Raw genomic sequence first — 25733 nt, 5'->3', positions numbered from 1 at the left:
TTTTTGATGCTTCCTGTGAATGCTGTACCCTCTGAACAGCCGCTGTGTCTGTACTGCAGGGCTGTTGCTGTAACCAGGCTCGCTTGGCTGCTTGCAGTCGTCTTCCACGGGGAAGTAGGACTCACTGCTTGCTCCTTTCTTGAGTGACACTAATCCTTCGCTGGAGGAGATGCTTGAGAAAGCAGCACAAGGTGCTTGTGAAGGGCTTTGTCTCCAGGATGATAAAAGGATAAATTCCCAAACTGTGATCTTCCCCCTTGATGAGGCTGACAAACACACTCCAGTAAAACCTATGCCACTTTCTCACCTGCTGATGTGAGGAATAAATCCTGCTGGAAGCAGTTGCTTCCGAAGAGCACTGCTGGTGACGGGCTGTCTCTTGAAGGCAGTTGTTTAGTTTTGCTTATCCTTCAACTTCTACCTACATCCTTCTCTTCCACACCAGCATCTAAAACATGTACGGTGCCAAGGGGCAGGCAGTGACTGTGAGCAGGACAAGCCTTGAGCACCAGGCAAACAAGCATGCCTCGGCATGGGGCAGTTCGTCTTGCAGAATAGTGTCCTGTCTCGTAGCTGGTGAGGGTACACGAAAGCCCAGAACAGTTGGGACATCTCCAATATCCAGCACAGATTAAACCACCAAGCCAAATCCCACGAGGGATGCACAGGGCTGGATGAGGTCTTAAGGCTGTTGATGGTTTTCCTGCATTTTCAAAGTACTACAAACAAATCACAGCTGTACTGTGTGACCACAGCATGATGACTCGGCCTGGTACACTAACACAGTACTGTGCTGTAAGTATTATTGAACAGATCGACCAAAGTGTGTGATGTCCTTGCAGAGGTCTGCATGCCCCCTTCTTCTGAGCCAATACCGGCCCATGCTCTTCATACTGGAAGCCAGTGTTAAAAATATGAGCAGTATTACTCTTCTCTCCCCTTCAAACTGCCTGTCAGACCTGCCAGAAGCAAGGTCAGGGCTTGTTGAGTGCTGTTGCCCCATTCAGGCTTGCTTTTAGCGGGCTGTATTTGGGTAGAAACTGTGGAACCATGGCACCAGCGAGCAGAAGGTTGTGCTGGTGTCCCCTGGGTTGTACTCAGGACCACAGCCTGAGTTATCCTCAGGCTTCGCTTCAAACCTTACCTTGACAGAAGGCAAAAGCAGTTGGTTAAACTGAAGCCAGGAGATGTTCACATCTCAAAATCCCTAACTGCTTTAGGAAAACTGGTACCCTGTATTCACTGGACCCCCAAAGGTCGTGGGGAGATGGTGGGCTAGGGCCGATGTACGCTAGGACACGGCGTCTGCCCAACCTGACCCAGCCTGGACCTAGGTTGCCATCACATCAGCATCGAACCTCAGCATTTTCCCTGCTGCCCCAAGATCCTGTTGCTGTACCACTGTGCTAATGTGGCCCTGGGCTATTTTAGGGCTCTTGCAGCTTTTCCTGCCAGTCCTCAGTGCTGTCTAGAAAGCTTGACCAGTCCTTGGGTGTAGCTTTAGGGCTCCTGAGCCTGCACCACTGCCAGTTACTGGAATTAAGGCACAGGATCCTTCCTAAGAGGGTTAGCTTCTTGCCTCAGTGCATCTCGTTCCCATCTCTTAATCTCTCTACTCCCTCTTTGAATTCCATCCTCCCAGCATGGAAAGGAAAAATCCACACACAGAGCAGATCTCTGCATTTCGGTTTTAATGCCTGGAAACGGATCTCTCGTATCTTAAAAGAGCGAGGCGTGCGTTCTGTTTCCTGCTTGCCCACCCTCATGGAAATTGGCTTGGAGTGCCTCGTCGAAGTAGGGAGGTGTCAGGGCTCTGACTGTGTGACAGTCGGACCTGGAGGTTTATAAGGGAAAACAGGTTCTTGTTGATTGTTTTTGTAAGTACTTGTCTGCTGGATCACTCTGGTTCAAGGATTTTTCCCAGTGTTTGAGTACTTTACTTCCTGGGGCTGTCTGGAAGTGTGTGTTTATCTGCGTTTCTGTTTCCCTGCTTATATGGCTCTTTGCTTCGGAGCAAGAGGTTAGAAATCTGTGTGTTGATGCTGTCAGCAGCAGCTTTCCACTATTTCCACGTCTAAGGGAGAGGGTAAAATCTGTCATGCGTTTAATATGTCAAAAAAAAACCAACAAACCCCCAACATAAATTGAGGTGCAGCAGGTTTCAGGCCAGACCAGGCTGTGCCACCAGCAGTATGTGTCTCAGACCTCTTTTGCGGTGACAGCTCACCCTGCAAGGGAGCTGCGGCTCCCTGGGCACGGGTTGCAGTAAGCTGCTTCAAAACATTAGACGTCACCAGTTGCATTTTGGGGTATTCAAGTGGAAAAGGCAGCAGGGAGCCTCGGCACGGCCTCCGCGCTGTTACCGGCGGGGGGGGGGGGGGCGGGCGTCGCCTAGCAACGGGAGACGCTGCACGGTCCCGCCCCTCTGTAAACACGGACACGTGGGCAGCGGGCTCGGCCAATGGGCGGCGGGGGGCGGTGGGTGGTGACCAATGAGGGAAGGGAAGGGGCGGGCTCAGGGCGTGGGGCGGGACCGCTGGATGCGGGTGCGGGGCCGGAGGGAGCCGGGTTGGGGGTGCGGGACCGGGGGGTTCAGGCCGGGGGGGGGGGGGGGGGGGCGGTCGAGAAAGCGGGACTGGGGGGCCGGGGGGGGGCAGAGCTGGAGCGTCGCGGGGGGCCGGGGGCTGGGCAGGGTCGGGGAGAGCCGGCTGGGGGGCTGGAGGAGGCGGGGGCGGCGGGGAAGGGGACACCACATCCCCCAGAAAGCGCTGCCCTCGGGGGGGCACCCTGCCACCCGCTCCCCCCGCCGCGGTTTGGTTTCCGTGGTGAGGCAGGGGAGGAGGAGGAGGAGAAGGAAGAGGAAGGCTCCATCCCTCCTGCCCTCCCAGGTCCCCCCCAGGCAAAAAGGCTCCCGTCCCCCCCAGGTCAGGCTCCGTGTTTTCGGGCAGGGCAGCAGCGATGGCCCCGCTCAGCCTGTCCCAGCTGCTGGACGTCGCCATCGGGACGCCCGAGGTCGGGGCTGTCAACTTCACAGCGCTGCACAGCCTGCTGCAGACCATGCTTGGGCATCTGGGCCTGCAGGACCTGCCAGCCCAGGAGCAGGGGCACAGCCTGACCCCCCTCCTGGGGGGGGACCAGCCTGCCAAAGCACACCCCGGCCTGGAGAAGAAGGGAGACAGGACCGAGGCCTGGGCCCAGGGCACGGGACAGCAGCCCCAGGAGCCGGGGGAGCGGCTGCCTGGGAAGGAGCCGCTGCAGGGGACCACGGGCAGCCCCCAGGTCGCCTCCGTGGCCGCCGACGTGGGGCAGATGAAGAAGAAGATTGAAGCGAACGAGAGTGGCATCTCCAAGGTAGAGGCTCTTCCCGGTGCCCTGGGTGCTCCCCCGTGAGACCTCCCCTCCTCCGGGGGTCCGTGCTGCTCTTGTGCTGCCCTTAGACCACAGTCTGGTTTAAGCCCAGGCTCATGGCGGCACGTGGGGCTTCACCATGGGAAAGGGATGGAGTTTTGGGGAGGAAGAGCTGAGGCTGAAATGTTGCTCTAGGTCCTCCCCACGCTGCCATCAGTGAGTCGTGGGTCTTATACAGCACCCAGTGCCCTCAGCTCTGCCAGCTGGAGGCTCAGCACCCCTGGAGGTCTGGCCCCACCACCCTCTCCATCCCTCCCTTCCCCGCTCCTGACCTACGGCTGGGTACTGCATCCACTCCTTGGGCAGCTGAGAGGCTCCATCAGCACCTCGAGGGCCTCATCTCCCACCACAAGTCTCCTTGGCTCGCCCAAGGGCTAAACCCAGCACTGGTGGGGACCTAAGAGGGGCCTCATCCTGCACAGCACTGAGCTGCTCACAGCCATGCTTTTCCCGAGCATCCCCAGCGGGAAGAAATAAGCTCAGGTTCAAGGAAAGAGCCACCCTCGGCACTGCAGGGCCAGATCCTGCCAGGGCTGGGACTCCTAGGGAGAAGGCAGCAGGGGGGGGTTTCCCTGGGGGGCTAAGCAGGGAGCACTCGCTGTCTTTGGGGCAGGCCCCTGCTTGATTGCTCTCCGCTTCGTTAGCTGCAGTTGCCGCTGCCCTCCCGGGCCAGGCTGCAGTTGAGCGGGTAGCAGCAGCTCTTTGCCCTTTGGATCGGCTTCAGCGGTCTTGCATGGAGCCTGGCACGGGCAGGCAGGGCTGGATCCGTCCCTGCTGACTCAGGTTGTGCAATGGGCTCCCCCGGGGCTGGGCTCTCTGGGGAGCTGCTGTCCCTTCTTGGCTGTTGAAGATGTGATGAATGGGAAGTGCTGCCTGCAATGCCCTGTGCTGCCCACCCCCTCCACCCCCACCCCGTGCAGACCACAGAAGGGGTAAAGGTCCTAGTCCCCAGGGACCCTCCCCTGGGGCTCACCCGTGCCATCCCCTTCTCCTAGGCCATGGCTCTCTCCCAGGATCTCCTTGAGGAGATCGGCGGGATGAAGGCGGCGCAGTCCCGCATGGGAGAGGACATCCGGACGCTCCAGGAGACGCTTGGCTTGGTGAGCGGCCGCCGGTGCCCCCGGGAGGGAGCCGGGCCCTTGCCCCCTCCCTGCCCCTCACTGCGTCACCCTGCGGCCCTGGGTGTCACCCAGCGTGAAGGACACCAGGAGGGAAGAGTGGGAAGGGTGTCCCAAGGGGGGAGCTCAGCCCACTCGCCCTGGAGCCCCCCACCCTCCGCCTGCCAGCTCTGCCTGGGGAGGGCAGAAACGGGTGCCGCTGCCTGCAGGTCAGGCTGGTGGTAGAGGTAACTGCGTGCGTCAACCAAAGTGATGCTAAGGCACTTTTTAACTAAAAAAAAGTAATGTGGGTGCTGGGAAGGAGGGGAGATAAAGATCTACCCGTGCAATACAGCCACAGCCCGCAGGCACAGTCCTGCCTAGCATCCCTCTGTCTTGCGTGCAAGTTAATTTGCAGATTCTCCTTTTGAATCCTGCTCCCCTGACTGCTGTCCCTCTCCTCGCCCCACTCCAGGGGAACCTCCAGGATGCTGCCGGCCGGCTGCCAGGTCTCCATGACCAGACCACGTTGGACAGTGACGTGGTATGGCCGCAAGCATGCCCAGATCCTGCTCCAGGACAGGAGGCAGCTGCATCCCCGGGGGACCAGTGCACCCAGTCCCTCTGTGCCAGGACATGGTCCCCAGCAGTGCTGGGCAGCGATGCTGGGGGGGGTCAGCGCTCCCGTGGGTCCCACCCCACCCCTGGCTACGCAGCTGGGCTGACCCCTTGATCCCTTCCTTCCCCCAGAAAAAACTGAAGGAAAGGCTGAGCCTCTACCCAGCCCCGGAGGAGGTGAGCAACATGGTGCGTTGGGAGGTGCTGGAGGATTGCCTGGTGGGCAGCAAAGCAGGAGGAGGAGGAGGAGGAGGAGGAGGAGGAGAAGGAGGAGGAGAAGGAGGCCGAGGTCTGTCGGTGGTGAGTGCTGGGGCATCCCGGCTGTGGGAGCGGGACCGAGCGGGACCGCAGCCCCCAGCACCTCCAGCCGCTGCACACCCCGGGGCCTCTGCGGAGATTTGCTCAGCACTTCTCTTCCCCATGGGTCCCTGCAGGAGGCAGGACCTGGCACAGACAGAGCCAGGGCAGCTCCTCGGCTGGCCTAACAGGCAGACCTCCTCCACCGTCTGTGCCATTGACAGCCCACAACAACCCTTCCGTGGGGCAAGCAAGCACCCAAAATCCTTGGGGTGACCGCACAGCCCCATGTCCTTGCTCGATGTTGGGCAGGACCGCGGTTCCCTGCCCTCCCAGTCTCTCTGGGGCTGGTAGGTGGGAGCAGGGGACAGCAGGGGGACCTTTTGGGGCAAACCCTGGCATTTTGCACCATGAGATTGTTTCCAAATCCCTCCTGGGGCTGCTGCTGCTCCTGAAACTCAGGCGCAGCCTGTTGGGCTGGGAAGTGGGTCTGGTCCAGCAGGTCTGGAGTACTGAATCCCATCGCTAGATGAAAAAAAAGCCTTGCTGTTGTATCAGGTGGCATCAGTAGGGTGTTCGCTGATCCCCTGGATCGGCTGCTAAAACGACTCCGCAGGCATGGAGGCGAACGAAGGGCTAAGGGGGCTGGGAAGGGGCCAGGCAGCTGTGGCTGCGGGAGCTTGGGGGGTCTCCGTGGGGTGGGCAGCCTTTGCCTTTGGGCTCTTGTAGCTACTTGAGTTTGGCGCTGTGAGCCAGGGGCTTTGGGGACAGGGGCTGGGGACACAGCTGGGGGGACCTGGGTCTGCCGTCACCACTGCATGGCTGCCTGTAAACCTGCTCCTCTTTCCTTCCTCTTCCCAGGAGGGCAGTGGGAGCCAGTCTGCCCCTGCCAAGCCCCACACTTCTGACTTGGACACCCCGCATGGGGGAAGCTCAGCACCAGGGCCGAAGGCACCAGGGACACAGCCTGTGCCCAGGACCAGCAAGGGGACTTCGAGGACACAGCCCAGCTCCCAGGGGATGCACACAGGGATGCAGAGAGCACCAGTGACCCCTGAGAAGTGGGAAGGAACTCCCTCAGATCGGACAAGGACTTCTGATACCAATGCCACCATCCTGGGGATACAGCCAGTGTCCCTCAGCACCCAGACCACCTCCCCAGGGACACAGCCAGGGTCCCCCGGCACCCAGACCACCATCCCAGGGACGCAGCCAGGGTCCCCCGGCACCCGGACCAGCATCCCAGGGATGCAGCCAGGGACTCCCAGCACCCAGACCACCTCCCCAGGGACACAGCCAGGGTCCCCCGGCACCCAGACCACCATCCCAGGGACACAGCCAGGGTCCCCTGGCACCCAGACCAGCATCCCAGGGATGCAGCCAGGGACTCCCAGCACCCAGACCACCATCCCAGGGACGCAGCCAGGGTCCCCCGGCACCCAGACCACCATCCCAGGGACGCAGCCAGGGTCCCCCGGCACCCAGACCAGCATCCCGGGGATGCAGCCAGGGACTCCCAGCACCCAGACCACCATCCCGGGGATGCAGCCAGCACCTCCAGGGACCCAAGGAGGAAGAGCAGGGGTTCAGCCAAGCCCCCCTCACATGGAGCCCAGCCTTTCTGGCACTGAGAAAGTCCCTACTGAAGCCACCCCCGGTGCTCTGGGGACACAGATGGATGCCACAAGCCCCAAGGAGGGAGACAAGGCTTTGCCCACCACACAGCTTGCCCAGGCAGGCCACCCGGCAGTGGGGACCCTCTCACTGACAGCCCAGGGGTTCGAGATCCCCCTTGATGCCTATCCCAGGGCCATGTCCCCTTCACAAGAGCCAGCTGTGCCCTGGGGGTCCTCAGGCTCCAGCAGTGCCTCCAGCCGCTACGTGGAGACGGTGGAGGCTCTCCGCCAGATCGGGCAGCTCGGCCACCTCTACACAGCCCTGAAGGAGCAGGTCGCCCAGCTGGAAGCCACCAAGTCAGACCATGCCGAGCTTGAGAAGCTGCGCCTGCTCTTCCCGGAGGGAGGTGGGAGACCTGGGGGGGGCCGGCAGGGGAGTGTTTGGCATGGGACACCCTGGGTCGGGGGCTCATCGCACCCAAAGCCTGGTGCCGAGGGTGAGACCCCCTTACCGACAGCGTGTCCCCTTGAACCACATCCTTCTAGACCAGGAGAGCATTGCCAGCATCCTGGCTGACCTCCGGGGCCAGGTGTCCTCCCTGCAGGGCCTGGCCAGCGACCTGCAGGGCGAGAAAGGGAAGGTGAGCCGGCGGCAGTCCCCGAGGGGGCTGCGGGGATGCTGGGGGAGAGTGTTGGGCAGGGAGGGGGCAACCGAAGGGCCCCCGTGCTGGGACAGCACAGGGGGCCGTGCCCTGACTCTGCCACCACCGCTGTTCCCAGGTCAGGCAGCTGGACGATGCCCTTGGAAAGCTGGGCGTGGCTGGAGCTGACTGGAAAGTGGATGGCAGCGACCAGATTACCCAGCAACTGGGGTAAAAGGATGGGAGAGGGTTTCTTACCCTGTGGGGCTGCAAGGGAGCCCGGGGGAGCTGAAAGCATCCCGGTTTGGGGGGCAAGGGACACCCCCTGAGCGGTCCTGTGGAGGCTAAGCCTGCCTGTGCCTCTGTCTCACTGACCAGGTCCACGCTGCAGGAGATAAAGCAGGAGCTGAAGGAGCTGGGAGAGCAACAGGAGATGACCAAGTCCACGCTGGAGCAGTTGGTGACCAAGACGGCTGACCAGCTGCAGGAGCAGGTGAGGTCCAGGGGAGAGCGCTCCCACCAGCTCAGCAGTGTGGTCCTGGCAGGGGTCCCAGCCGTTTCCCCTGGCTGGATGAGGCCATCGAGCCTCCATGGTGCCTGGGCTCGTTAGCTGCATCTGTCCCATCTCAGAGCCAATTCCTTCTCCCCTTCCTGCAGCTGGACGAGCTGAGAGCAATGGTGGAGGGCACGGGGCAGGAGCAGGAGCAGGCAGAGGCGCAGGCAGCGTGCCCCGTCTGCAGCACGGACACCAGTGTGCAGGTGGGGCAGCTCCTCCAGCGCTACGAGAAGCTCCAGGAGCTGGTGGACTCCTTCATGTCGCGGCAGGCAGTGGGCAAGGTGGTGAGGCAGCTGCCGGGAAGGAGCCAGGTAGGGAGATGCCTGCATGGGGGGCTTGGGAGGGGGTTGCTGGGACCCCCCTGCCTGGTTGTGCTTCACTGTAACACGGGGGAACCCCTCCCTGCCCACCAAATCGGCTTTTACAGTTCAGCAGCATGGAGGGAAATTAAAGCCTTAATGCACATGTCCTGCTGGCACTGACAACCCACGGCCACCGGCCGAGTAACTCGGGTCTGTCCCCGCGGGGCAGCCAGCCCCCGCCTTGCCCAGCACCACCTTGTCGTCTTCCTCCCTGAAGCAGGATGAGGAGCTGCTGAAGCGCATCCAGGCCACCGTCATGCAGGTGCAAGGGGACTACGAGAAGCTCAGCTCCATCACGGGGAACCTCCTGGATGACCGTCACCAGAAGCAGAAAGATATCGAGGTAGGTGGCTGAAACCCCCGTGGGGTCAGAGCATCCTCCAGGCAGACCCCAGGCTGGGGACCACAAGGGATTTGTCCCCCTGCCAACTGGCTCGCAGCCCTGTGGATGTTCAAAGCACCTTTCCTGGAGGTTTTTGGGGTGGGGGTGGGGGGACCGGGGGGTGCTCGGCTGGCCGGGAGGCAGCTCTGACCCTGCCACGGTGTCATGGGATGTTTTCTGTGTTGGAAGGCTCTGTTCCAGTCCCTGGAGAGGCTGGAGAAGGAGAAAGCAGACAAGGAGGACCTGGTGCTGGGAATCGATGTGGTATGGCCTTGAGGGGCCCCAGTGCCAGCTAAGGGGGTCCTGGGCAGGGTGACAAACAGCCCTCATCCCTTGGGGGCTCAGTGGCAGAACTGGCCTGGGAGAGGGGGGATTTCCAGACCAGCTTCAGGTCCCTCACCAGGTCCCTCTGTCTCCCCCGAGGTCCCTTCAGCTGGTGGGACTAACCCCACGGGGGTGATGGGTGGGGCGAGCGGGGCCACGTAGCCACTTCTCCCTCTCCTCCCAACACGAGCTGGCCCTGCCCATCGTACCTCCGTTCTTTCCCCACCGCTCTCCTGCCTTTCCCTATTGCTAGAAAGCAGACAAAACCGCCCTGGCCGGCAAAGTCAGTCGCACCCAGTTTGACGCAAGCATGGAGCGGCTGAATGAGATGATCCAGGAGATGCTGAGCCGGGTGATGGGCCAGGAGCAGGGCTGGCACCAGGTCCAGCGACAGCTCAGTGAAAAGATGGACTCCAAGGTGAGGGGTGGCTCGTCCCTGCCACACAAAACTGGCACCTTCGGGGCTTAGCAGCCTAAGGCAACATCCCTCTGAGGATCCCCCACTCCTGGCTTTTCCCTGGGGGCCGCAATGTCCCATCCTGGGGCAGCTGGCTGAGGGTGCGTGTCCGTCTGCAGCTGGACCGCCTGGAGCTGAGGCCTTTCCAGCAGCAGCTGGACGAACACTGGAAGACCATCCTGGAGCAGCTCAAGGAGAAGGCGCCGCCGATGGAGGCTGACGATGCAGCTGGGATTAAGAAGTGAGTGCGATGGGGATGGCGATAGCTTTGGGGACAGCACTCGCCCCGTTCCCTCCAGCTATCCCGGCCGGTGCCCACATGGTACCCTGGCATCGGACCAATTTAGCCAGCAAACCGTGGGGATGCTGACTAAGTAGCTGTGCCTTCTCCTCCCACCAGTAGCAGGTTCCCAACATTAAAGGAGGTGCGAGGAGGGAGTACCTGCAGGATGGAGCCCTCCCAAACCAAAACTGGGGTGTGGGTCCAAAGGTTTTCTGGAGCAAGGGCGGGGGACGGCAGCTCGTGTCCCCCGGGCAGGGGTGCGACAGGCAGCGCCGCGGAGCTGGGTTGTGACCTGCCCTCCTGGCAAGGCACCGGGGGGGGGGGGGGGGGGGGTGGTTGTGGTGGTAATTAGCGCTGATGAAGCAATGAAACCGGTGCGAGGGCTGGTTCAGATGGCAGGCATGGGCGCCTGCGCCTTTCACCTCGCATCCCTGCCCACTCTGGGCAGCCACAGGCAGCTGCCGGTTTTTGGAGGTGCCAGCGGGGCCGAGGCAAGCGTGTCGCGGTCCTTGGGCAGCTGTGACAAAGCTCATCCTCCAAAACGTGGGAATCCTGCAGCCCCCAGGCCTGGCATTAGCTCCCAGGCTGGGAGCATCCCACCCCAGCAAGAGGTACAGGAACCCCCCCATTTTGTCCTTGCCAGCACCCCCAGTTCCCATGGGACTGAGGTGCTGTGGGTGCCCATGGGAGTAGTTCCCACAGTGGTGGTGGGGTTTGGGTGCTCCACTTTGTGGATTTTCCGGAGCCTAATACGAGGTGGAGCTTTTTCCCAGGTGGGAGCCCACAAACAACCGCTCTCCCCCATCGTACCCTCTTTGTTTTGTAACCAGCCAGCAGGCTGGGATCTTGCTGGGCTGGTGGGAGATAAACCAGGCTCAAACCCCTGCGGTTGCCCCCCGCAAACACCGTAACTCACTACAGCGAAGTGCCCGGCACCTTGCTGCTGCCTGCAAGCTGCCTGCCTGTGCGCAGGCAGGGCTGTGTCCCCCCCCCAGGAGCTCACCCAGCTCTTTTCTACCCCCCCGCAGGCAGCTGCTGGCCCATTTCCACTGCATGTCCTGCGACCGGCCCCTCAGCATGCTGGTGCCTGGCCCGTGAGTAGCACTTGGCACCGGTGCATTGGGTGGGCTGCGTGGGTGGGATGGGGGAGATGGGTGCTAGTGGTGCCCTGCTGTGCCAGGCACAGGGGTTGGGGTGTCTGCCTGGGGGATCCGACCCTGCTGAGCCTTCTCCATAGCCCTGCCCATCAGCAGGGGGACGGGGACCCCTCCCCGGGGGCAGTGGGCAGGGGGATGCCATGGGGTACAAGCCCGTGGGTTTTGGGGTGCTGCCCCAAGCCAGGGTGGGTCGTTTTTCCCCCATCACCCACCCGTGGCCCCTGCCCTCCCCAGGCATATCGTGGCCATCCCGTCCATGCCACCGCTGGCCCCCCGCCTTGCCGGGCATCCCCATACCATCCTCGAGCTGGAGCAAACACAGCAGCACAGCCACAGGTAGGGGACACGGGGACCCATCCCTGGCCCCTGGGGTGCAGGGGGGCCCTGCCCTGGTGAGGGAGAGCTCTGCTCCGGGTGGGGGTGGAGGGGTCCGAGAGGGGCCTAGGCAGGGCAGGGGAGCAGAGATGTGCCATGGAGGGTCCACTGTTCTTGCCCCAGGTCTGTGGGGTTTTACAGTCCGTCCCTGCTGCCCTGTCTAGCCCTGTCTCAATGGCACTGAAGCCACATGTGATGAGTTGTGTCTGGTCTCAGCCTGACCTCAGGCTTGGTGGGAAGTTGGGCGCCTTCTGTGAAACGAATTGCCGAAATTAAGCACTGCAGCTGGGACAGCCCGGTTTCTCCCTCCTGGTGTCCTTTGCATAGGGTGCAAGGACCTCCCGTGGCCATGACCAGCTCACCAGGGCTGTGGAGAAAGAGCAGATCCAGCACAGTTGGACAGGCATGGGTCTCCTGCAGCAGTCGGAGGGGAGCGGGAGGGACAAACCCCACCAGGGAGCACCCCCCTGGTCCCCTCCCTGGCATAGTAGGGTGAAGCATGGGGTGCCATGGTGCCAGGCGCTGAGCATCCCTGTGCCCTGTCCCACAGGGAGTGGGCAGCTGAGTGTGGGTACCCCAGCGTGCCACGGCACTGTGGGGGCCGGCACACCCTCACCCACCCGCTGCAGCGCTGCCCGCGCCTCCAGCCCGGCACCCCGCGGCCACTTCAGCCCCACACCCTGCTCCCCATCAAGGTAGGGATGACAAAGGTAGGGATATGGCGGGGGCAACCGAGGCTGGGAGGGTGATGCTGAGCATCTGGCGGGGGATCCGTGCCTCAGTTTCCCTGGGCAGAACTGGGTGTGGGAGGGTTGCTTGGGCACGCTGAGTTCAGCCCCGTGTTTCAGCCAGCCTGCTCTCTCCTTCCTAGCATGACGAGATGGAGCTGTTGGGCCAGGACGGCCACATCTACAGGGGCCGGCGGGATGGTCAGCTGCCTGTGCTCATGGGCAAGGAGGGTATGGCTGGGGCACACTTGGGAAGGGGATCTGGCAGGGGTGAAGGGGACAGTGGGGTGGGCAGGGTGCCCATGGGGTGCCAGGTTTTCCCCCACCCGTGTTCCCCCGGCTCCCCCCACCGCAGCTCCCTCTGGTCTCTCCTGCCAGGCTTCCCGAGGGACAAGCCCAAGCTGTCCCCAAGGCAGTGGGATGCCCGGGACACCGGCCGCCTCCTCTCGCGGCCCCAGAGCGCCGGGTCCTCGCTCAGCCAGCCAGGTATGGCCCTGTCAGGGCACCAGGGCAGGGAGAGGGCACCCTGCTGTCTCCCGGTGGGTGGGGGTGAGCAGGGGTCTGTGCCCCCAGCTGGGCAGGGTGGGATGGGGGTCTGGGGTCTGGGGTGGGATGGGGAGGGGTGGAAGCAGGATGGAGCGGGAGGACTGGCAGATGGGGCAACTGGACCCCGTATTGGAGCCAGAGCGAGGTGGGGAGCTGGGGGGGGGGGGCTGGCCAGTGTGGAACAACAGCCTGTATGCTTCAGGGTGGGGGCCGGGACCCCATTTCTGGGTGTCTCTGGCCAGGCAGGTGCCCATGCTGCCTGCCCCATCCTGGGCTGGCAGAGCTGCCCACAGCCAGTGCCTGCCCTGTGGGCTGCAGGGGTGCTAACCCCTGCCCCTCGCCCCCAGGCACCGCCGCCTCGCTGGAGCACAGGCCAGCCTCGTCCCACGGCCACCTCTCCCAGGCACCGGGGCTTTTCCCGCCCCTGCGGGATGGATCCAGCACCCCAGCAGCTGGGTGGGACCGGGGGTCCCCGACCAAACCCCCACCACCCCAACTACCGAGCAGACGAGCAAGTGGCTCCAGCCAGCAGCAATAAAGGGCGATGGGCAGCCAAGCGCCTGTGCGGCCTGAGTGGGGTGGCCCTGGGTCGGGATCTTCCCGTCATGCACAAGGAGGGGTCGGCGGCATCCCTCGTCCTGCGGCCGCGTGTCGCCGGAGGAGCTGAAAACAGCCCCTGTCCAACCTCCTCCCGGGGTCTGTGCCGGCCGCGCTCCCCCTGACACCCTCTGGCCACCACGAGCCCCGTTTGGTGCCAGTGGCCCCAAAGGGGGTCTGGGGGAGCCGGGTGGTGCAGCAGGAGGATGATGATGCTCAGTTGCTGCTGAAGGCAGTGGGAAATGGGGACCTCAGTGGGAAGGGTGGCAGCAGGACGTGGCTTAATGCCAAAAGCGAATCCCACCCCAAACCCGCTGGTTTGATATCGCTTATCCCGAGGGATGAGCATCACTGGACGGGTTTCCTTATATCCTAGTGGAGAAACCCCCTTTGTCACCCCCTTGTCCCTCTTCCAATGCTGCCATGGATGGAAAGAGGAAGGCACCGACCCCAGTGCTGCCCAGGTTGGGGCAGCTGACGCTTCCCACCTCTGGAGGAAAGCACCATAACCCCTTCTCTGCCCCCAACCTTGGGAGAACACAGCCCCTCCTTTCCCTTATGCCACCCCCATGGCTTGGGGCTGCTTTTCCCCAGCCCATTTCTGTCACCCATCCCCTCAGATGGGTGAATGCCCCACGGTGTGCTGAGACCTAGCACAAATTGTGTCACAAGTGGAGAGGCACCAGGCAGGGAAACCGCAGCCCCTGGAAGCATCCAGGGGAGCACCCCTCACCCCCGTCATGGTGTGTCCCTGGGGGCTGTCCTGTGGAAATGCTGCTCTCCTGGTGGATCTTCTCCTCAAACTGGAGGGGGGGGCAAACCTCCCCCTCACAGTGGCAGACCCCATCCCCACCCACCCTGCTCCTGTCCCCAGGCACCTTAGTCCTGAGGGAGCCACCCCCACGGGGATGTTTTCCCTGGTGGGCTCATTTTTTCAGGGGAAAGTGGGTGCTAAAGACCCACTTTGGGGGTGCCCAGGTGGATCCAGCTGGATCTGAGGTCCCCCCGGTGCCACCCCTAGTGGGATAACTGGGAGCACTCAGAGCAAACCAGTGAACACCAGCTAGAGTAGAGCCAGTGAAGTACCATCCTGCACCCATGGGGGGGGGTCAGGTGTCAATGGGCTTAAAAACACCCCCACCCCGGGACTAACTGCATTTGCAGGATACAGCCCAGCTGGGGCTGACCCCTTCGGTGCTTGTTCTGTTCTGCCCCCCACCCAGCTCAGCCCCTCTCCCACCCCCTGCTCTGTTTGCTGCTGCTGGGACCCAGCTGCACCCTATAAACACCCCCCCCCCCCCCATAAACACAAGCACCCAGCCCCACATCTCTTCTTGGGTGCTGCCTGTGCTGCTGGAGTGGGTGAGTAACCCCAGCTGGGGGCTTTTATCCTTGGAGGTTGTGCTGTGCTGGGGGGGGGGTGGGTGTCCATCCTGGGGGGTCTCCCTGTCCCCTGGGGGATGCTTGGCGCCTGTGCCTTGAACCTCCTGGCCCTTGCTGGTATCTCCAGAGCTGCTGCATTCCCATTTTGGGGGGGTGTTTACCCCAGTTGTTTGTTGTGTGAGCAGTGTGGCAATGGGGGCTGTATTTTTATTCAGTTTTAAACGTAGTTTGGATATCTAAGCACTAAACCAGGGACTGGCGTGTTGTTTGAAGTTATCAGAAGGGCGGTGGCACAGCACGGGGCTCGGGAGGTCAGGGTGCAGGGTTGAGCAGTGCCAGGGCTTTGCCCATCCTACGGCCAGCCCGTGAGTCAGGGGCCGGCAAGCCCCCATGTCCTCGGGCTAGTGGCCAATCTGCAGTGGGGGACACTCAAGAAGGCATCAACCCCAGCAGAGGGTTTGCCTAAAAGCCTGGCAGCCCTTGAGTATCGCAGGCAGGACTGGGTGTCCCTGCAGTGCTGAGGCCTGGGAGGTTCATTGCATGTGTGGGTGACGGGGCTGGCCGGGGGGACAGGCTGCTGGGGGGGTTTGCAAACCGCAGTATTTTGTGAGGGTGCAGGATGTGGTTTTGCCTGCACCCTGGTGCATGGGGGTCCTAGCTGTGCTGGCATAGCACCCCCCCCCCCCACTGGCTCCGAGGTCTCCCCTTCCCTCTGCCCCCTTCTTTGGGGACGGTGGCTTCTGCAGACAGAGTCCAGGCAGCACATGGGACTCAGTGCAGCTTCCTGGGGCTGCTGACAGCTCCTGGGGGGAGCTTGTCCCCAGTGGTGTTGCTGCGGCATGGGGGGGCTTGCCCCCATTCTCGGTGCCCTGCCAGGGATGTCCTCCCAGCAAAGAGAAAAGGCAGGGACAGCTGGTGTTAAAAAAGTGATTTTTTTTTTTTTTTTTTAATTTTTAAATTAATAAAAAACCTTCAACCTGTTTTTTTGTTGTTTTTTTCTTTTTTTTTTGTTTGGTTGTGTTTTTTGTTTTTTTTTTAAGCAAGATTGATTTGAAAACTAAAAAACCCCCCAGCTCCCCCCTCCCTGGGAAAGGGCCATGAACAGCAGTCACAGGGATGGGGGGGACATCACCTTGATAAATCCCCCTAGGCCCCAGGGGTGCCAAGGGAGGGAGGATGGGGCAGGAGGGGGGTCCGGGGGGGTCTGTGCAAGAAGCCGGGCTGAATTTCAGAAGCCAGAAGAGAGGTGTGTTTGCTCTGGGCGCTGCAACCAAGCGTCCAGGAAATCCAGAGCTGGGGGGGGCCCAGCAGCTCTGTGGCCATAATCTGGGGTGATGACAGCCCCCTCCATTTATTTTTTGTTATTCCCCACCCCCTTTCCCTCTCCTGCCCTGCTGCAGGGATGCTGGGGAGTGGGGAGAGGAGCTGTAGGGAACACCCCCCCCACCTGCCTCTGCGCTGCTGCTCCTTCTCTCTGGATTTATATACATTAGATATATTTATATATTATAGTTATATATTTAAAAAAAAAAATAATGGGGGGAGAAAAGACCAGCTAGTGACTCTTGCAGAGGCTCTCATGGGCCAGTGTCCTCCCTGGCAGCATGTCCCCCCCCCCCTTAAAAATAATAATAAAACCTAGAAAATTATTCCAGTGCGTTTCTTGGGGAGCCCCTGCTCCCAACGCCCTGGCCCGGACCTCCCTTCCCCCCCACCCCCATTTCCCCACCCCCCCCCCTCTGCTAACCCAGTCTTATCTCTGGCCGTCCATGGTGGCCACGGCTTTCTGTGGGGGGGCAGCAGGCGGAGGGGCAGGGGGCCAGGCAGGTTGCGGGTGGTGCAAGTGGTGGTGGAGGCCATGGGCGGTGGGCGAGGAGGGGGGCAACCAGGCGGGCTGGTGGCTGGGGGGCGAGGAGGCCCAGAAGGGGCTGAAGCTCCCCGGGGGGGAGCAGGCCATGGAGGTGATGGGGCTGTTGCTGCTCTGCAGGCTCTCGGAGGTCCGCAGCTTGGAGAACATGGCCAGAGCGTCCGGGAAGTTGGGTGGCGTGGCCGGCGTGTTGCTGGGGGTGCACATCTGCGGGGGAGAGAAGAGAGTGGGTATCAGATCAGTCACGGATGTTTTTGGGGTCCCAACCTGCCTGCAGGAGCTGGACCCATCACTGGGGTTCCTGACCGCATCCCACACCCAGGACCCCCCAGCCCCGGGGATGCTTGAAGCCTGGGTCTGGCTGTTAGTGGGGAATTCGGCACTGCTGTGCAGCCCCCAAGCATCTGGGTGGCTCCTCCCAAAGGTGTGGGTGCTGCCCGGGGAGGGTCTCCAGCCCATTCTGGGAAGGACATTTTGGACCATCCAGGGTGCTCAAAGCCCTGGGGTCAGGCAGGTTTGGGGAGGGGGATGCTGCTCTGATGCCAGCTGCCCCCTGGAAGGGAGCAGCACGGATGGGGCTGATGCGATGGAGTCCAGCGTGATGGGTGGGGAGGGGATTGAGGTCCCACCTGGCCCTGCAGGACCCCCCACCCCCTCGCATCCCGTTAGGGCAGAGTGAAAGGCAGGCAGGGCCCCCCGGGACGCGAGGCTGTGGCCGGGCCCTGCACAGTTCCTGGTATGGCCCCTGTCTTCTACGTAGCCGGCTAAATTTAGCACCCTCCCCTCCTCCTGCCCAGCCAGTGACGGATCTGACCCTTTTTGCAGCCAATCTCACCGGCAGAGGAAAATCCAGTGAGGGGGGGGCCCAGCCCCACGCTGGGGTTCAGGGGCTGGCAGCGCCCAGGGCCCCAGTTCAGCAAAGCACTTGCTACACTCTGAGTATGGCAGGGTGCTAAAGCCCCCCAAGGGGATGTGCGGGGGGGGGGACTTCACCCCGGCAGTGGAAAATAGAGTGGGCACCTGCCCCTTTTTTTTTTTATCTCCAGAGGGGGGGTCACTGGCAAGGAGCAGTGTTGTGCCACAGGCTGCACTGAACATATGCACAGGGGGGTTAGAAATAGCCGTGCTTTGTCCAGCCTGGTCCCTGAGGTGGGGGAACAGTCTTGGAGGGCACTTCCCCCCCCGCTGGACCCACTGAAAAAGATTCCCATGAGGTTGCACTGGGAGCATGCATGGGGAAGGGGTACATGTATGGGGTGCATGGGCAGGTGGGGGGTGCGGGCAGGGGGGATGCACTGGGAAGGGATGCATAGACATGGAGGTGGTGCGTGCACAGGGGGCTTCACCCCTCTGGGTTAAATCTGCCCCAAATCCCTGTTGCTCTCGTGGAGCCGCAGCTTCTGTCGGAGCCCAGGGCCCAGCTGAGCGGGACATCTCGCTGCTTGCGAGGACACTGAGCAGCGCGAAGGGGCTGGGGCAGCGTCTGCTGCCTTTAGCGATGGGGGATCGGGGAGATGGTTCTGATGGGGAATAGCTGCTGCATCTCGCCCTTCCCAGGGGTTATCCCGGGATTTGCCCCAGCTGGCACTCAGCAGCCCCAGCTGTTCCCCAGCACAAGCAAATACCCAAATCCCTCTTACAGGTTCCTCCCCATCCCAGCCACCCTTAGTGATCACCAGGATCAGAGCAGTAGCCGGGTGCTGTGGCCAAACCGCGGCCAGTGGGGTCCCAGCCAGACCCATTTGAAGATGGGGTGCTCCCCCAACCTCTCCCAGCCTGGGGAAAGTGGCAGCCAGCAGACGCGTGCTGGCAGTGGGATGGATGAGCTCCCATTAGCAGGCAAGGCTGGTGCACCCCAAAAATGCAATCATGGCCAGGCTGGCACCAAATGGGTTTGTGGCGAGCTGCGGACGTTCCTCCCTCGCCGCACACAGACTTTGGGAGAACTCATTTCAGAGCTCACCTCAAAGTGCTGGTAAGCCAACTTTTTTTTTAAAAAAAGCCTACAAATTTGGCAGTATCTGAAAAGATACTTGTTGCAAAAAAAAAACCCCAAACCCAAAAAACTTCAAGTGACTGTGTTTTGAAAAAAACAATCAACACAGCCATACACACACATGCACGTGCCAACCACCAGCCCTGGACTGAGGCGGGATGCAATCCTAGAGTGGGGACACAGCTCTGAGCTTCTGGGGTGGTGTCTGCCAGATTAATTAAAAAAAAAAAAGAAAAAGAATTGCCATGTAATTATTGCCTTCCTCCCTCCAATACTCTTTGTTAAGGAGTTGCTCGGCTGTCAGAGGGTCAGTGCCACCGTGAGCTGCCACACCGACACACCAAACAGCTCCGGCGAGTCCCTTCCCCGCAGCCTGGACCCACGGGGGGTTTTGCCGGATGCGGGGAGCCTCCCCTTGGCAGGGGCAAAGGTGACGTGCCGCCCCACGCCGTAATGCTGCTATGCTCACAGCTTTGTTTGCCGCCGCTTGAAAAAGAAATAGAAACCACGACCGTAAAGCCCGTCGTCTCACCCTGGGCCCTGAGCCGTGTGGGGCATTTTAAGCTGCAGAAATCGGGGGGGAGGGGGGGAATAGCAGCAAAAAAATGCCAAAAATGTGAGATGGGAGTATTTGGGGAGAGGGTGAAAGGTATTTTGTCACCACGTGGAGCACACGGTGTTAGGAAAACGCTGTGGGGAGCAGGAGAGCCGCCCAGCTCTGGACCCTCTGGGTGGGGGCAATGGGGCGGTCGTTGTGCTTGGGGCAGGAATTGGGTCCCGCTCGGCCCCGGGGAGCACAGGGATGGGGAACGGGATGGGTTTCCTCAGAACTGCTTTGCATCTCGTTTCTGGCAGCCGCCCGACAGGAATCGCCCCGATGAGGCTTTTGGTGTGAAAACACGGCGAGGCCTGGATCCGGCTGGCAGCTCCCGCCTGCTCTCCTGTTCCCCTCTCCCACCGGGAAAGGGTTTTTTTTCTGTGAGATGACCCCTTGCAAGCTCCCTGACGTGGTGAGAAAATGTGCAGGGGGAGGAGGAATTAAAATAAAGCAGGTTTAAGTGGAAGCCGGCCGGCAAAATTACTTTCTCTGAGAGAGAGAGAGAGAGTGCTTGCTGCCGGCGATGCCGGGCTGGCTGGTGATTTTCTGACGGCATGAGAAAAGGGGGGGGAATAAAATAATAAAAAAACCGGCTTAGCCCAGATCCGCTCCTTCCCCCGCACGCGGCACCGTTTAGTTCCCTCAACAGGAAAAAAAAAAAAACTAAAAATGAAAAAAAAAAACCCCAAACACAACAAAAACCACCCAGAGGGGAATAACTTCCTCCACTCAGCCAAGGGGCCGTGCCCTCGGCCAAGGTCAAGCGGTGTTTGGGGAAATGGGAGGGGGGCAGCAGCAGTGGCCCCCCGCCCAGGGAGCCCAACTTCCAGCGCGATGCTCGCGGAGACAAACTATTTCCTGGCAGACATTTTAGCTCGTGTTTACATTCGCCAGCTGCGTGTTCCTCCGGGCGCAGAGCAATATGGCTGGCAGGGGAGCTGACAGCTCCATGGCCTGGGGGGGGGCCGGGGGGGGGGGGGTGCGGACCCCCAGGGGTGGGGGGGGTGTTGGGGGGTCCTGAGCTGGGTGGTGTTTGTAGGTGGGGGGGGGTGTCGGGGGTGGTTGGTAGGTGCTGGGGTGGGTTTAGAGGTGGTTTTGGGGATGGGGGGGTGGGGGAGGGGCTGGAGGGGGGTGGGGGTCTCACTTACCATCTGGGGGGGGGTGGTGGCTGCTGGGAATGTTGGTCTCCTGGAAGAAGGCGCTCAGGGCCGTCTGTGGGGACAAGCTGTCAGCCCCAGCCCACTCGAGACAAAGAGCGAAGGAAAACATGCCCCCTCGCACCCCCCACCCCCACGGGACCACCCTGGGGGGCATCCACGGGCGCTTCCCCCCCCCCCCCCCAGGCCTAAGGCAGGGGGAGCTTGGTGCTGCCCTTCACCCGACCCACCCGGGAGCGTGTGTGTGTCCCCCATCCAGGAGCTCCCCACGCGGGGGGGGTAGAGCCCACCTCCCTTGTTTACACGGGGTCCCCCTCCCCAACGGGCCCACCACGGCCCCCCCCCCCGCCCCCAGCTCGGTGTGTGGGGGGAGCCCCCCCGGCGTCGGGCGCTGGGCCGCAGCTCGGGTTACGGCCCGGGTATAAATAGACCCGGGGGAGCTCGGAGCCGGTCGTGTGCCCGTGTCCCCCACCCCCCGCGTGGGTGCTGGGGGGGGGGGGGGCTCAGCGGCCCGGCCACGCGTGTCGGTGGGCCGCGGCTGGGCCTCCCCCCCCTCCCCCTTCCGCCCCGTGGCTCTGCGGGCAGGGGGGTGGCGGCGACTCCCGGTTTGGGGTGTCCCGGTTGAAAGGGGGGGGGGAGGTGTGCCCCGGTTTGGGGAAGGGGGGGGGGGTCCCCGTCCCGTACCTCGAACTGCCAGTGGGCCGCCTGCAGCAGCTGCTTGGCCTGGTCGGCGGCGCAACCGGCCGCCAGCACGAACTGGTTGATCATCACCTGGTGCCGCAGCTCCTCCATGTTCACCGACATGGCGGGGGCGGCCCCGCCGAGCTGCCGCCCTGGCTGCCCGGAGCGCGCCCGCCGCCCCGCGCCGCGCCGACACCGGGGGGCGGCGGACGGGAGGGGAGGGGGGGGCGCGGGGCGGGCGGGGGGGGAGAGACACACACAGACACACACACAGGCACAGGGCGAAGCCCCGCCCTCGCGTCCCGATTGGCCGCCGCCGCGCCGCCCGCCCCGACGGGCGTTCGGTTCGAATCTTCCAGCTGCCCCGGCGCCGCTCCCCGCCCCGCCGCCTTCCTATTGGTCGACGCTTGTGTTTTGGCTGCAGCAAGCGTCGTTATTGGTCGTTGAACCTCCGGGAGGGCGGGGCGGCCGGTAGAAGGAGCGGCCCGACCGCTGATTGGGTGAGTTGCGAGGGGGTATTTCGGAAGGCGTTGGTGACGTCACGTTCATTGAGGAGGTTCATTGAGGAGCGCTGGGGGGGGGGGTGTGCATGGTCTCCGCCACCCCGGGGCTGGGGGGAGCCGCTCCAGGCCGGGTCTTCCCCCCTTAATTCTCCCCCCCCCCCAGCAGGGCTCTCCCTGTTCCCCCCCCCCCCCCCCCGCTGTTGTCCCCGGGGCAGGGACCCCAGCCTGGGGCCGGGGGGCAGGAGGGGGGGACCCGGCCTGAGTTCAGCCGCATGCCCCTCCCGTGGGAAGGCCTCGGCAGGAGGGCCCAGGGGCTCAGGCAGAGCCCCCAGGTTTGGGGTTTTGGGGTGGTTTTTGTACTATAACGTTTAAAATCCTGGTGACTCCGAGCTTCAGCCGCAGCCTGTGAGGGCGAGCAAGCTCCCCCCGCCACATCTGCCACCACCGGGCTCTGGGACCAAGAGGACCAGTGCGGTGCACGCCTGGAAGAGTTTAATTAAAAAGGGAAAAGTGGCGTTTAAAACCCAAACGAATAAATCGGGGGCTTCGCAAACGGATGGCGTGAAAATAGACTAAGCTGAAAAGAGCCGTCGGAGGTTTGGATGTGGCGGTGGTGACCAGCCAGTGGAGGGAGAGGGAATGAAGAGGCAGAGGGATGGAGACTTGAAGCAGCGACTTGAAGCGGCCGGTTATCCCCAGCAGCCAGTGTGTGAGGGCCCGCGTGGGAATTCTGCAAAGTCCCGATGGTCCCAGGGAGGTGGGGTCCAGCAGGCAGTGGCGCAATGGAGAAGCGATGCCAATGTGTGGTTTCCCCGGGCTGGGTATCGCCCCGGGGTGTTCAGGGGGGATCCCACTCACTGGGGTGCAGCAATGGGTATGGAGGGTCCTGCTTGCCCAGCCCTGATTTTGGCAGCTTCATACTCTTGGGGCAAAACCAGCCCTGAGGCAGGTGGAAGTGTGAGAGGAGCAATTCCAGAAGCCGGGATCCAGAACCCACCTGCCTCCTGCACGCAGCCCCTTTACACACAGCCCCGGAGAATGCTCAGGACCTTCTGCTTGCCAAAACCACCTATTTGTGTGCCCAGTGCGGCTTCTAGCTGAGTTAGCAAAGCTGCGAGCAACCAGCCTCAGGCAGCGTCTGCCTGAAAAACCCAGGGAAACGCTGCTTATGAGCCCTTGCTTGCAAACCAGCGGGGCGCACGCAAGCAATGGGCAAACAAGACCATTATAAAACATGGCGTTAGTGACATTTGGAAAAGCAGGCGGGACCTTCAGTCCTTCAAAATGAAACTCTGTGCCTAGCCTGGCTGCAGAGCCACAAGACTGCTGCAAACACCACGGCTTTTCCCACCACGCCAACCAGCTGGTAGAAAAGCCCCTTTTGGGGCAGGATTTGCAGCAAGGGCAGGATTTGCTGTTGACTCTTCTCTGGCCCGATCCTGCCTGAGGTGGTCTTCCATCCTCCCATCAGGCACACTGCCCTGCCACCCCACTGGGACCTGCAGCGGGTATGGGGTCACCCCTCCGGGCATGGTGCGGGCTCCCAGCACCCTGTTGCACCCTCCTAGCCAGGAGCTGCTCCGGCAACCAGCCTGGGGGTGGCTTACGATGCGGCAGCCCTCGTTAGGTGCTCAGCACCTGCTAACGAAGGGCCCGTCCCCAGCCTTCGCCACCCTGCAGGGCTGAGGCAGCCTCTCTGCTGGGCTGCACGGAGCTGGCATCGGAGCCAGCCCAGGGGTGGGTTGTTGGCTCTGTAGTGTGTGCCGGTCACTGCTGGAGGAGCTGGGAGTGGACTGGGAATACTGGGTATATGGACAAATGTTTGCTGCCAGGGGAGAGCTGCTCACTCTCTTTTTTAACCTTCGAGCAAACCGCTGTGCCCTTCCGTGCCTCAGTTTCCCTCTTGGCACAAGGAGGCAGGAGCAGGATCCCCTTTCCCTGCCAAACGCATGCACCAAATCCCATGGCCGGGCAGCACAAGTGCTTCAGACTTGCATCTTGCCCAGCAGCAGGTGTGTTTTGGGGTTAAACGTTGCTTTTTCTACGTGTATTGGATTTCCCCTCCCCACGGCCCTGCCGGGTCAGCCCTGCTGGGGTTTGTCCTGGCTTTACTTGTGCTGGGGTCTGGAGCGGATGCGGCTGGGCAGGCTTGGGAGGGAACCTGCTCTCGAAGCCGTATCGTCACCCAGCTCCTGCCTGCACTCCCGCGCTCCACTGCGGCACTGTCCTACAAAATCCTCTGCTGCGGTAATACACCGCTGAAAAAAAAAAACAACAAACCCACAAGCCATGCATGCACGCAGCAGCTCTGCGTGTAATGACTGCTGGGTTATGGATCTGCACGGGGATAACTTTGAATTATTATCTGCACTAAAACCCTGCAGTCTGTTGTGTGCCGGTAATGAAATGTGCTGGCTCCCTCTCTCAGGCTCGTGTTTCTTGCTGCCGTCGCTGGCTGGAGTGAGGCAGAGGAGCAGGGCCGTGCCGGCAGCTCAGCAGTGCTGGGCTGCGCTAGATTTTTAAATGATGCATCTGCAGAACAGGCTCCCCGAAACGTGTGTTGGGGTGAGCAGGGATCAGCCCCTGGGATCTCAGGGCTCCCGGATGGGTGCCAGCCCTGAGAGCCGGAGCAGGCTCCCGGCATTGGTGTCGCCCTCGGCTCCTCTTCGGCCAACGCTCCCGTTGGCACCCAGCCCGGGTGTGACATCCAGCGGTGCGGACATGGAGTCACTGCCAGGGCCGCAGGTCCCTGGGTGACGGCGATAGGCTGACAAACGTGGGGTACAAAGCTGCAGCCGGACTCGCCGTGGCGGTGGCTGCTCTTTGGTTTGGCTTTTCTCGGCCGCCCTTGGGGCTGTGTGGGTAGAAAGCAAATGGGGAGGGAGGTGCGTGTGTCCCTCTGCGGGGAGGGCACAAAGCGGGGACCCCGAGGGACGGCCTTTGCTCGTCACCGCTGGGTAGCTGAGGACATCGGGGCAGCTGATCCGCCTCTCTGCACATCTCCTGTTTGATATTTATAGCACTCGTGTTATCAACTCAAATCAAAATCATGTGATGCTCCACTAAGTTGCACTGCAGGACGTAATTAATTACCAGGGTTTTTAAGCGAGTGGTCGAAGGGTCCATCCGTCACCTTCATGCCCAAGGGGAAAATGTGAAGGCGCCCAGTGCTTCCCAGTAGCTTAATGCTGGGGAACTGGGGGAACCTGAGGGTGCGTTGGGGTGCACTGGAGCGGACAGGCAGCTCCCTGCCTCCAGAGGCTGTGCCCAGCAAAGGCAGCTGCTCCTGGTGCGGAGCAGAACTGGGAAGGCGGGATGAAGAAGATGGCGGTGTGCACTGGGGGGGCTTTTTATCTGACACCCCCCCTTGCAGCACTGTGCAGCCCTGCATTGCTGCCGGAGGGTCTCGGCCCCTGTACCAACTGCTGCTCCGTCTCCTTCCCCCTGCGCCAGGCGACCTGTTGGGAAAAGTGGGGGGCTTGGCCTTCTCCCAGGGGCCACCCCAAGAAGCTGGGGGGGGTTATGGGAACAGAGGGGCTGTGCTCTGAGCCAGCCTGGTGGGCCCAGGTTGTCCCTGGGGGTCCCTGGGGTGGGGTTGCTGCTCAGTGTCACCCAGCTGGTGGGGCTGGGACCGAGGGTGGGAGGAGGGTGATACTGGGGTCACTGGGGTGCATAACTGGGGGTGTGTGTGTGCAGATGAATGGTACAGGTGGCAGGTGATGGCAAGGGGGACCAGTGAGCGGTACTGGAGGCAACTGGGTAGCACTGGGGGTGGCAGTTGATGGCAAGGGAGACCAGTGAGCGGTACTGGAGGCAACTGGGTGCCACCGGGGGTGGCAGGTGGGTGGCACTGGGGGCACGAGTGTGCCACCGGAACGGGGGGGCGGGCAGAGAGAGGCAGATAAACGACTTCTGAGGGGGGGGCCCCGCTGTGCGGGTGGGGGACACCGGGGCAGGGTGATCCCGGGGAGAGGGGCAGCGCCTCGTCCCCGAGCCGTGCCGTGCCGCGCCGCGGCGGGGCGGGGCCGGGCGGGGCGGGGCGGGGGAGGCCCCGCCCTGCCCGGCCCCGCCCTGCCCGGCCCCGCATTGGCGCAGCCCCGGCGC

The 25733-nt window shown here is 62.2% G+C and overlaps 2 protein-coding genes across 5 annotated transcripts; one reads left to right on the top strand and one right to left on the bottom strand.

The window, feature by feature from the left end:
* The first annotated feature begins 2841 nt into the window (after nt 1-2841).
* On the top strand, nt 2842-13501 carry QRICH2 (glutamine rich 2). 4 transcript variants are annotated; one of them, XM_052808681.1, is made up of 19 exons: nt 2842-3351; nt 4404-4508; nt 4981-5049; nt 5256-5300; nt 6282-7443; nt 7583-7677; nt 7817-7908; nt 8056-8170; nt 8335-8544; nt 8816-8938; nt 9167-9241; nt 9555-9719; nt 9878-9999; nt 11070-11135; nt 11433-11534; nt 12124-12268; nt 12445-12532; nt 12680-12787; nt 13195-13501. In XM_052808681.1, exons 1-19 carry the CDS (start codon nt 2959-2961, stop codon nt 13383-13385), a joined length of 3471 nt encoding a protein of 1156 aa, XP_052664641.1. In that variant the 5' UTR covers nt 2842-2958; the 3' UTR covers nt 13386-13501. The 4 variants fall into 4 exon arrangements, 3 of the variants coding, with proteins under 3 accessions (XP_052664641.1, XP_052664640.1, XP_052664642.1); XM_052808680.1 differs by having other exon boundaries at nt 8813-8938; XM_052808682.1 differs by lacking the exon at nt 9167-9241 and having other exon boundaries at nt 8813-8938.
* A 2805-nt stretch (nt 13502-16306) lies between these two features.
* UBALD2 (UBA like domain containing 2) lies at nt 16307-21379 on the bottom strand. The gene is made up of 3 exons (XM_052808700.1): nt 21130-21379; nt 20437-20500; nt 16307-16901 (listed from the first exon to the last, which is right to left on the bottom strand). The coding sequence occupies exons 1-3, from the start codon at nt 21247-21249 to the stop codon at nt 16570-16572; spliced, it is 516 nt and encodes a 171-aa protein (XP_052664660.1). The 5' UTR covers nt 21250-21379; the 3' UTR covers nt 16307-16569.
* Nucleotides 21380-25733: the final 4354 nt, after the last annotated feature.

The sequence above is a fragment of the Harpia harpyja genome, chromosome 14 (assembly GCF_026419915.1).
Source record: "Harpia harpyja isolate bHarHar1 chromosome 14, bHarHar1 primary haplotype, whole genome shotgun sequence".
In the NCBI taxonomy this organism is placed as follows: domain Eukaryota; kingdom Metazoa; phylum Chordata; class Aves; order Accipitriformes; family Accipitridae; genus Harpia; species Harpia harpyja.
This window is presented reverse-complemented; position numbering and strand designations above follow the sequence as displayed.

Coding starts and splice junctions, on each gene's coding strand:
- QRICH2 (XM_052808680.1), top strand. CDS start 2,959: ATGGCCCCGCTCAGCCTGTCCCAGCTGCTGGACGTCGCCATCGGGACG. Junction 4,509..4,980: donor TCCAGGAGACGCTTGGCTTG/GTGAGCGGCCGC, acceptor GCCCCACTCCAG/GGGAACCTCCAGGATGCTGC. Junction 12,533..12,679: donor TGTGCTCATGGGCAAGGAGG/GTATGGCTGGGG, acceptor CTCTCCTGCCAG/GCTTCCCGAGGGACAAGCCC.
- UBALD2 (XM_052808700.1), bottom strand. CDS start 21,249: ATGTCGGTGAACATGGAGGAGCTGCGGCACCAGGTGATGATCAACCAG. Junction 20,501..21,129: donor CGGCCCACTGGCAGTTCGAG/GTACGGGACGGG, acceptor TTGTCCCCACAG/ACGGCCCTGAGCGCCTTCTT. Junction 16,902..20,436: donor CCACCACCCCCCCCCAGATG/GTAAGTGAGACC, acceptor TCTCCCCCGCAG/ATGTGCACCCCCAGCAACAC.